At 38.4% G+C, this 10,972-nt stretch overlaps 1 protein-coding gene across 1 annotated transcript; it reads right to left on the reverse strand.

Moving 5' to 3' along the window:
- Positions 1-4,878: 4,878 nt before the first annotated feature.
- LOC133863106 (uncharacterized) lies at positions 4,879-5,505 on the reverse strand. Its single transcript, XM_062299101.1, has one exon. The coding sequence runs from the start codon at positions 5,503-5,505 to the stop codon at positions 4,879-4,881; it is 627 nt and encodes a 208-aa protein (XP_062155085.1).
- Positions 5,506-10,972: the final 5,467 nt, after the last annotated feature.

The raw sequence follows: 10,972 nt of genomic DNA on the forward strand, positions 1-10,972 counted from the left end.
GGAAGAGAATGAAGCGCTCGATATGATCTGTTCTTAAGACGACTGTTCCATCGAGTTATCTTTATGATCATTTCCGGTTTGTAATCCTTTTAGTTTATCGTTATCTTGAATAAGCAGGTAGCTAGTCATGAGTTATATAAATTGATGTATTAATACCAGTTCTTTGGATTAATCAATGAAAATTACTAGCCTTTAATTTCTACCAAACTAGTGAGATATAAGTCTTTTCTCATTAATCATTAATAATCAATGGTGAGTCTCCAATATTCATTCACCGTGTGATCTGTTCTTAATTTATTCGTTAATTTCGTACTTTTTTCTTTTAGAAAAAGAAAGAAAGAAGAGTAAATAGATAATAAATCTCCAAGTTGGCGTGCTTATTTTGAAAAATTCATCACTTCTTTTTTTGTTTTTTGTTTTTGTTTTTTTTTTAACGTTGGATTTAGTTTTTTCTGAATTTGAAATTAGTTATTCCGTGAATTTTTCATCTATTTTCGTAACCTATGTTAGTGTCACGTCAGCATTTTTGCCACATCATCTTAAAATATTATATTTTTATTAGAAAATGATTATTACATTTCACCTGCACAACTTGTGCACTCACACTAGACACAAGAAAGTGAGGCCCAGTGTGTGGATCCCACTTTCTTGTATTTGGTGTGAGTGCTGGAGTTGTACACCATGAGTGTAACAATCACTTCTCACTTTTATTATATTATAAAATTATAAAATTATTTTTTATTTAAAAAAAAAATGTTAAAAAAGGGGGGAGGGTAGGAGTGGCTGCCTTGGGGAGGGAGGAGGCCTGCTGGCAACCCTTGGCCTCTGACAGCACCGGAACCTAGCTTCATCGGCACCGACTGGTACACCCACCTTCCTTGGCTACTATCCCACGAAGAGGCGATGGCGACGCTTACCATCAATAAGCTTACAGAAGAGTTTGCCTGTCAACTGCTAAGAGAAATTCTATAGTTGCTTAGAACATACTCTTTGATCAGGTAGTTAGGTGGTAGAACCATTTTGCCGCATTCCAGATCTCCTTTACTCGTAATAGAGATAATAGAAACAACTTTCACTTTCAATTTACTGGATAGAGCTTGCTTGTTATCTTAGTAGGTATTCAGACTTCATTCCGGCTGCAGGTGCAATTGGAGGTGCTGCTTCTTCTCTTCGTGGGATTGTAGCCCGGGAAGGTGGGTGTACTGGTTGGCGGTGGGGTGGCCTGTGAGCCACCCTAGATAAATAAATAAAGTACACGTTATAATTAGTTTAAAACTTTGATCGACGACAATAAAAAAATAAAAAAAAAAATACAAAAATAAATAAAGTACACGTTATAAGTTTAAAACTTTGATCGACGACAACCAATTTTTTTTTTTTTAATAGAATAGGTATTAAAAGTTAAGAAACCTTTCCTTACCTAAAACTTAATTAAGTCGCATCACCTTTAGTTGAGAAAATGCATTTCTTGGCATATAATTAACTTAAGTGCCAGAAAACTTTTCTATTGAAACACTATTTTTCCATTTAAAAAATTTGATTATACTAGAATAATTCCAGTATAATAATTTTTTTAAAAACATGTTAATATATATAATAATCGAAATTGATAAATATATAGTGTCAAACATATTATATGTTTAATTAATATGACAAAATAACATAAACCAATTCCAACTATTAACTAAGAAACATCCAAGTATACTGATTGCTACAAAAAATTAATATGATTAATCCCACACACACACACATATATATATATGGTCAGCAACAAACTATAAAAGTATTTAGTTAGATTTAGATAGATAACAAAAAGAAACAAGGCAGATCCTGTAAACCCACAAAAGCCATGTGTTCATCTTAATCTTTATCCCTCTTTTGCCTTCTTGTACATAACAAGGTGCTTAAGATACTCTTCCTACTCCTTTTCCAAAGCCCGAAATTTTATATATGGGAAAGAAACTATTATGATCCAGCTTTATTTATATCAATACATCACTATCTACACAAAGTAGTCCTCCTTCGATCTTAATAATAGATATAATAATATAATGTAGATGACGCATATTAAATGTCCTAATTATCAAATAATACTGCAATTATGTAAAGAAATCATGCTATGGAAACAATCTGCATATATACATGCCATATACTGAACCAATTAAACATGAGATGCCTAAACTTTAAGTGTCCCAAAGAGTTTAGGAAAAATTTCTGCATATGTTGCTCTTTTAAATTGTTAATGTTGCACTTTTTACTCAACTTGGCAAATACCTATAATTATACAATAAAGGGTTAAATACCCTGTACACCCATGTGCTTTATGACCTTTATTTTTTGCCCCCTCAGTTTCATTTTTTATCAAATTTGGTACTTGTGGTATATGAAAAGACGGAAATGGTACCTCCGTCTGATTTCTCGTCAAAAACTAACGTCCACCCACGTCATTGGACAGGTGTCGGCGTACATACGCGACACCTGTCTCCATGCACACCTCAGTCATCCTACGTGCTTATGAAAATCCACATAATCACATTCAATTATTTAAAAAAGAGGGAAATTTAAAAACTGAACAAGTCGTCTTCCTCCTCCCCATTTTCCCCAAATGTCTGAAAACCCTGACCCCTAACCCTAACTAGCTCCGGCCCGACGAATCTCCCCAAATCAAACTTAGGAACTGAATGGTATCTGGGGTTTTCAAATTTATCATAAATGGTACCTAGGTTTTTTCCTTTACACAAAATAACCTGTTCAGGAACCAACCTGATGAAACAATTGAAGCTGTAAACGGAAAAAAAAAAAATGAACTTGACCAAAAAACTTTAATAACATGCTCACATGTTTCACAACTTCACATTCATTCACATTCAATGTGTAGATTCACAAAATTTACATTCACTACTTTGAATGACCAAAACTAATAATAATCTGTTACAATTAAATCTGTTCAAAAAAATGACCAACTTGTGCACTACTCTACATATCCACATCTTTCACAAAGGCTAAATCTCAAAATTTACATACACCACTAATGGACCAAATATCAAAGATTACAATCAGTTTTGTAATCCTACTGCGATCCTCCTTGCAGCTGATGTACTGGGTTTCAATTTTGTTCCCGGAGCTGTAAGTAATAAGTATCAAATTAATATTTTGTCCCTAAAGGAAAATCCACACAAACTTTATGAGAAGCTCACCTGTCTCAACCTCTGGTATAGGTCAGAGACCCGCCTTTCTCTATTCTTGATGGGCTGAGACGTAGTCTGAGGGTTGCCTGATGGTTGACCTATAGTTTGAGGGTTGCTTGATGGTTGACTTGTAGATGGTTGACCTGTAGTTTGAGGGTTGCCTGATAGTTGACTTGTAGATGGTTGACCAAAAATGTTTCTAGGGTCATTGTTTCCAGGGGTAGATACTGTTTTCGAGGTTCGTCCCTGGGACATAGAAAACACATAACATTCAATTATAAATCAATTTATGCTTATTTCGTATAGTTAAAAAAAAAAAATTATATTAGAACTCACATTGGTTGGCTTCGTCTTCGGTTTCCTAACCCTCTTGGGATACTTCTTCCTGTTTGGATTTTCAGGTTGGCTGCAACTTCTAGCATTATGGCCTTTTTTTATCACAATTTCCACAACATACATCGTAGCCCTTTCGAGTGACCTTAACACTTTCATCTTCCTCTATCTCATCCATGCCTCTTCTCCTGAGCTTTTTTGGCCTACCGCGTTGTGGCTTTGGAATCGGTGGCTGTATATGGTCTACATCGCGGTTAATAGGCCAGTCACTGGGTCCAGGCATTGGATGAATACTAGAAGCATATGACAATCTATATGTGTCAATTAAGTACCATTTGCTGATGTACTCTTCAGGGTATCGCCTGTTTCTGTATATTGCACAAATTGCATGAGGGCAGGGAATACCGTTTAGCTGCCACCGGCCACATCCACAAGTTTTTGCTTCAAGGTCAACGACCCTCCTGGGCTCATGGCTGTGGTCAACCTCAAACTGGAGGTTATTACTCCAGTGACATGTAATCATCAGCCTCTTTCTTATTTTGCTCCAGCTTTTTCATGATCTTAGGGCATATTATAGTAGTTGCATTTGCAGCTCCAGCCCTTTTCTTATCAAACCGATTCATTAGCTGCCTCCGTATTGTCTCCAAACAAGATAGAATCGGTTGGTCCCTCGCTTCCATCACCCATGCATTGAAGCTCTCTGCAATGTTGTTCAACAATATGTCACTGCAGCTGCTCGGTCTGAAAGCATGGCGTGACCACATCTTAGGGTCAACCTTCTCAAGGTAGTTGTATGCACCCTGGTGCATTCCTTTGATTACCTCAAGGTAAAACTTGAATTGTATCTCATTGGGTGCCCTGGCTGCACCCCAAAGAGCATCCTTGTACTCATTTCCCTTAAAGCCTTTCCTCTTTAGGTTGGCATGCAAGTGCTTGACACAATATCTGTGCTCCAAGCCAGGCATCAGTTCCTCTAAAGCCTGAATCAACCCCTGTTTGATAATATTCAGTATAGACATGTTAAAATATTTTTTACTACATTTTGTAGGAGCACAAGACAATTACATAAATATTGCCTTTTGACGGTCGGACATGAATGACCACATACGCTCACGAGGGTACCCAATATCTTCCAATAGTGCCCGCAAGAACCAGGTCCATGTTTCCCTGGTTTCAAACTAGCATTCAGCATATGCTATCGAAAATATGTCATCATTTGCATCCCTTGCAACTGCTGCATGCAACTGACCTCCCCACTTCCCCTTCAAGAAACAAGCATCTACACAGATCATCGGCCTACAGCCAAGAAGCCTTGCTTGCAAGCAGCCAACGAGACATACATCCACTAGAAGAACACTCAATCCCGCTGAATGTACGCTAAGGGACCCTGATTCCAATGCAGTAATGCATTGGCGTACTCCCTGATGTGCTTGTATTGCTCACCATCTATACCATCCAAGATCTCTAGTGCCTTTCTTTTTGCATAGTGGCAGCTCAACGGGTTCATCCCAACATGGTAATCCCTCATGATCATCTCTCTCAGAACTTTCGGTTTCAAGTCTCTATTGTCCCGAAAACTGTCTAAGTATCTATTAGCAGCCCAAGGTATTGATGCCCGCTTGTTGTGGTAATGGCTGCCACAATTATGATTTGCGTGGAAGGTTTTGATTTGGAAGAATGATTTGCAGTTGGACCAGCTTGCGTGTATTCTCCATGGACAATTTTTCTTGCAAACTGCGGAGACCCACGTCTTCTCATTGTGCTGGTATTTGTAGTCAAATGAATTTTGCACCGCAAACACTTGTAAGGCTTTCTTGAACTCAGTAGGGTTGCTGAACTTCAACCCAACTAATAATTGCACTTTTTCTTTAAGGTCCCACTTCGGCATCCACTCGGGATACCTCTTCACTCTTCTCGGATGACGTTCACCTTCATCATCCTCTTCGCTGCTCATACTGTCAAATGTCTCACTAATTGGGGACATGTCATCTGGGTCAACTGCTGCATCACATCCCTCCTTTGATGTAGATGGTTTATCTCATGACTAATACCATTTGCTAGTTTCTTCCCTTGCCTGCCGTAAAACATTTTCTTCACTTTCAGTGAAGATGTCTTCTTCTTCTTCTTCATCAGTGACTTCAAAGTCACTCAACTCAAGGTCTTCATCATCATCCTCATCTTGAGGCTACTGTTGTGGTGGCTGCTATGCTGACTGCCTACGAGATTCCCGGGTAGACTTCCGAACAGACTTCAGGGCAGGCTGCTTTGCTGGCTGCCGGACTGACTGGGTCCGTGGTTTCCGAGTAGACTTCTAGACAGACTTCAGGGCAGGCTATTGTGGTGGCTGCACATAAGGCTGATGTGCAGGCTACACATCAAGCTGCTGTGCTGGCTGCACATCAGGCTGCTGTGCTGGTTGTACAGCAGGCTGCTCCGCTGGCTGTACAGTAGGCTGCTGTGCTGGCTGCACAGCAGGCTGCTCCACTGGCTGTGAACTGTGTTTTGGCACATCATCCTCAAAATATTGAATCTCCACCTCTGAAGGAGTTTGAGAAAGAAGCAACATTGGGGACACCACTTCAATAGGGACTGATTCAACCTCTTCATGGTCCACAAACACATGCAACCTCTTCCTGTGACCATTTATGATCCCAGTTATCATATTTTCATAATCTTTGTTTGAATTCAGACCGTGTATATCTTCGTTGCTTTGATTGTCGTACTTGTAGTACATTGCCGGTATGTCATTGTATCGGTACCCCAAGTACCCTTCTAGTCCAGTTGTTGAATTTCCATAATGTCCCCTCCTATATACTTCATCCTGTGTCCGGACAGAGACCCATGATGGTAAATGATTAGATCAAACATTGTATCCATTTCTGCACAAAGTACAAAAATTATGTTATGGACAATTGAATGAGTACTAAGTTAACAAGTAATTAACACACTTTTAATAGAATGTGTGGATGAGCATCCACTAAATTAATAGAATTTGTATTGTTGGGCACTTAACTCTAACAAACTGGACCTATTAACTAAGAGTAATAAAACATAAACTTAAAATCATTTTCACTCACAACAACAACAACAGTGTCTTCTCTGTTCCAAAAGAAAAAAAAAAAAAAAAAAAAAGCCAGATTGGGATGAGATTTGTCCAACCAATAATGACAAGATTTTGATGCTAATCTAACACAGTGCATTGGAGACCATATGACATACTCATTCAAGACCTTTTATTACCTTTTATTCTAATCTAATATAGTGCACTGGGGATCACAAAACACATACGAATTCAAGACCTTTTAAGAAACATAATGTTAAACCTACCATACCAACATTGTTAGAACTAGCATCAATGAGTGTGGACCTTTTAGAGTCTGAGAGTTACTACATTCAACTTTTTGGAAGTTGAAAGACCTAAAAATTTGAATCCCAGAACCCAATTCTTTACACATCGTTTCCAACAACATTCAGACAACAACATGACAGAAAATGCTAAAAGTTACAACCGACAAAAACACACAAAACACAGTGTATTGGGGACCCTTCATAATGCTCGGCACTTTATGCTTTGCCCACAAAACCAAACTCATATATATATATATATATAAAGTTACATAACAACCAACCCCAACACAAAAGATGTATATAAAGCTTCTTGGGTTTCTGCATATCACAAACAAAGTTCACACAAAGCATCAAGAAATATCACATTCGGGTCTCAGAAATACCTTCTGTCTTTTGCTGGTACTCTGTCGTGAGTGGGTTCCAAGAAAGTTGGCCGAGTGGGTTTCGGGAAAGTCAAACTGCTGCCTCCGACAACAATTCCGGCCTAAATGCTGGAACTAGCTTTGGGGGAGATTGAACGGGGCGAGAAGGAACGAAAGAGATTTGGGGGAGAAAGAAGAATTTGAGGATTTAGGGCTACAAATTATCGGAAGTTAAGAAAAATGATACTTTCTGCATCAAAAAGAAATATCTTTACTCTGTGTTTTTTTGAAAAGTCCCAATTTTTTTTTGAAAAGTCCCAATTTTTTTTTGAAAATTCCCTCTTAAGTGATGTGGCAGTGGAGAGAGGCTGATGTTGATGTTTATCTTAGGCTGAGGTGTGCACGGAGACATGTGTCGCGCATGTACACCGACACCTGCCCAATGACGTGGGTGGACATTAAATTTGGATGGGAAATCAGACGGAGGTACTATTTTCATCTTTTCATATACCACAGGTACCAAATTTTATAAAAAGTGAAACTGATGGGGTAAAAAATAAAGGTCGTAAAGCACATGGGGCAAATATATATTTAACCCTACAATAAATTCTTGTTTTGTTATTTGTTTTGTGTAATTTTCATCATTTTCAACAAAGTGAAATCTGAATCACACATACTTACACATGTCATGTGGTTTACGTACTCTCTGACCCGGCCCATATATAGTTTTACTGTGGTTGCAGTATACTAAATGTAAACAATACAATCATGAAAAATAAAATATAAGAAAAAGTAAAAGGAAAAAGTTGTGGAATTAATTGGTGTTTGTCTAAAGCAATTGTTGCTGGTAAACCATAATGTCGTACTAATTAAGATCTTTGACATGTAATTAAACAGATACTTTCCTAGACTCCAAACAATAATATTAATGGTAATCTAGATCGTTGTGTATTCTTATTTGTGTGTGTGTGTTAGAAATTAAACAAGGTGGAGGTCTGAGAACAAATCCAGGTAAAAAAATCTACAAAGAACAGTGACATGGCACACTTCCAATATTGGCCCCATTAAAAAAAGAAAAAAAGAAAAAAAAATCCAAATCATATGCAACAAACTTTACTTGTCATTTGGCTACGGTGTATTGATTCCATAATTGGGTGCATGCACCAAGGACTATATTAATTAATACATAGGGCCTTTGTTATATAGTCTTCTAAATTCAAACGACAAAAAAGAAGAAGTTAAGTACACATTGTTATAAGTTTAAAACTTTGATCAAGACAAACAAACTTTAAATTAGTATTTTTTTTTTTTTAACAAATGTTAGAATATTATCTACTAGCATTTTTATGAGTCATCCTTTCCACGTGTGGCAATTATATAAAAGAAGAGATCGAACAAGTTATAGGCACATGCGGGTAGGCCAGACACAGCTGGGGTGGCTGGTAGGAGCCATGACCCCCCTAGTTCATTTGACAAACAAAACAAAACAAAATAAAATAAAATAAAATAACAAATATATAGTTTGATTTTCAGTTTATTTGGCCCCTACCTATTAAAATTTTTGGCCCTACCCATTAGAAATTTTGGTCCATTTTTACGATTAAAGTGTGGAGGAATAAACCATTTAAAGCTTATATGTGTCGATTGGTTCTTAATTTGTGAAACGGTCTATAATTTGTGGAGAAATAGAAATGAATTAAAATATGAGTACATGCCGAAACCAAATGAGCAAATTTCTTAGCATATTTTTTTGGAGGTTCCTTCTTGAGTGCTGAGAACTTGGGAAGAGGGAGATTTTTTTAAAAAAAAAAAAAATCTTGAAAATATTGATTTTTGCAGAAATTGAAATCTTAATAAAGAAATTTTGGGTTAATAAGCGGTTCAACTACGCCGTGAAAAACACTACTCCACCATATTATGACTGATATTACCTATTGAATGAAATGAAATATTGGTTTATGTTGTAGATGATGTAGTGTAGAGTTAAGAAGAAAAAGAAGAAGAAGAAGAAGAAGAAAAAAGAAAAAATGAAGTTTTTTTTTTTTTTTTTCTTTCTTTTTCTACACACAGAAGAGACTCAAGAATACGTTGAAAACTTGGAGTAGTGATAGGCAGGGGCCATCCTGCCGGCCCCTGCCCGGCCCTTTCCTACGTGGAAAGGGCCATGTCAGTTTTACTGTTTTTTTTTTCTTTTTTTTAAAAAAAAAAAAAAAAAAAAAAAAAAAAAAAAAAAATTTCAAAATTCAAAACAAATGGTCGACTCATCTAATCCCATTTTCTTCATTTCAGTTCAGACGTTCCCCCCATTTTTTCCCTCCCTCTCTCCATCTGCCCATTTTCTTCCCACCGCCGACCGCGAAGAACGACCCGCCACCGCCGTTCTCCACGCACAACCGGCCGCGCTGTTCTCCGCCGGTTCCATCGACCCATTTCCGGCCCAGAACGACCCAACGCCGTCGTTGTTCCAGTTCCGGGGCCGCGCCGTTCTCCACCTCCGGCCGAAACGCACGACCCAACGCCGTCGTTGTTCCAGTTCCGGGGCCGCGCCGTTCTCCACCTCCGGCCGAAACGCACGACCCGTCGACCCATTTCCGGCCCAGAACGACCAAACTCCGTCGTCGTTCCAGTTCCGGCGGCCCGCCACCGCCGTTCTCCACGCACGACCCGGCACCATCGTTCTCAACGCACGACCCAACTCCGTCGTTCTTCCAGTTCCAGCGGCGACCAGCTAAACCATTCGTTCTCCACCGTCGTTCTCCACCTCCGGCCAACACTTAGGGTTCCGGCGACCCATTTCCGGCTCTGGTACCGATCTCCCCCATTTTTGCGTTTTTTCAGTTATTTTCAGAGTTGCTTTAGTTCTTTGCTGTGATTTGTTGTTTTTGGCTATTGGGTTTCCGGTTATACCGATGATGCCCACTAAAATTTCCATTTTGCTGAACTTGGTTGCTCTGCATTTCATTTATTGTGTGTTTTTTCACTATAAACTTCACTATTATTCTGATGAAACCCACTCGAATTCTGCTCGAACCCTTTCAAATTATTTGCATAAAACCCACTTGGGTTCTGCTGCGCCTTTCCACTATTTCGACCATTATTCCCACTAAAGTTTCCTCCTCCTTCAACTGGCCTGCTCTGATATGTACTGCTAGAGATTTGCCTATAAGGCCCACTAGGATTCTGATCATATTAATTTGAATTTTGCCCATAAACCCCACCAAAACTTCCAGCTTGCCCAATCTTCCAATCTTCCACCACGCCTAGAGCCACTAATAGTGCACACATGACAGCAACACTTCTTCCATGACCTAAAATAGAAAGAAGTAACAAGAGGAAAGAAAAAGTCAACTACACACCTCACTACTTGAACGCATAAAACAAGATTAGGCCAGAAAATAAATTCTCATGTCAATTCATCTCAATGCTATAATGAAAACTTTTTCATAGTTCATGTAGAAATTCTTAGGATATAGGTTCAACTAGTCCTAGTTGTAATATGCCTTTATTCTTCATTAAGCAAAATATGGCCCCTTGCTAGAAACCCAGTGCTTATAAAAGCTATAGATATGAATTGCAAGAATGACTGGGCAGGCAACCTAAAAATGAAATCCTGTGCCATCAGAATGCTAGAAAAATTTTATGAGAGAACCTGAGACTTTATATATTTATATATATAAATATATAAATATATTGTATATATTGCCCCTTCCTTCAGATTCAGAATGTCATGAATTTATATAT

This window comes from Alnus glutinosa, chromosome 3 (assembly GCF_958979055.1).
Source record: "Alnus glutinosa chromosome 3, dhAlnGlut1.1, whole genome shotgun sequence".
Taxonomy (NCBI): Eukaryota; Viridiplantae; Streptophyta; class Magnoliopsida; order Fagales; family Betulaceae; genus Alnus; species Alnus glutinosa.

What these genes read in the sequence shown, in the direction of transcription:
- LOC133863106 (XM_062299101.1), bottom strand. Translation starts at nt 5,505, where the DNA reads ATGTCCCCAATTAGTGAGACATTTGACAGTATGAGCAGCGAAGAGGAT.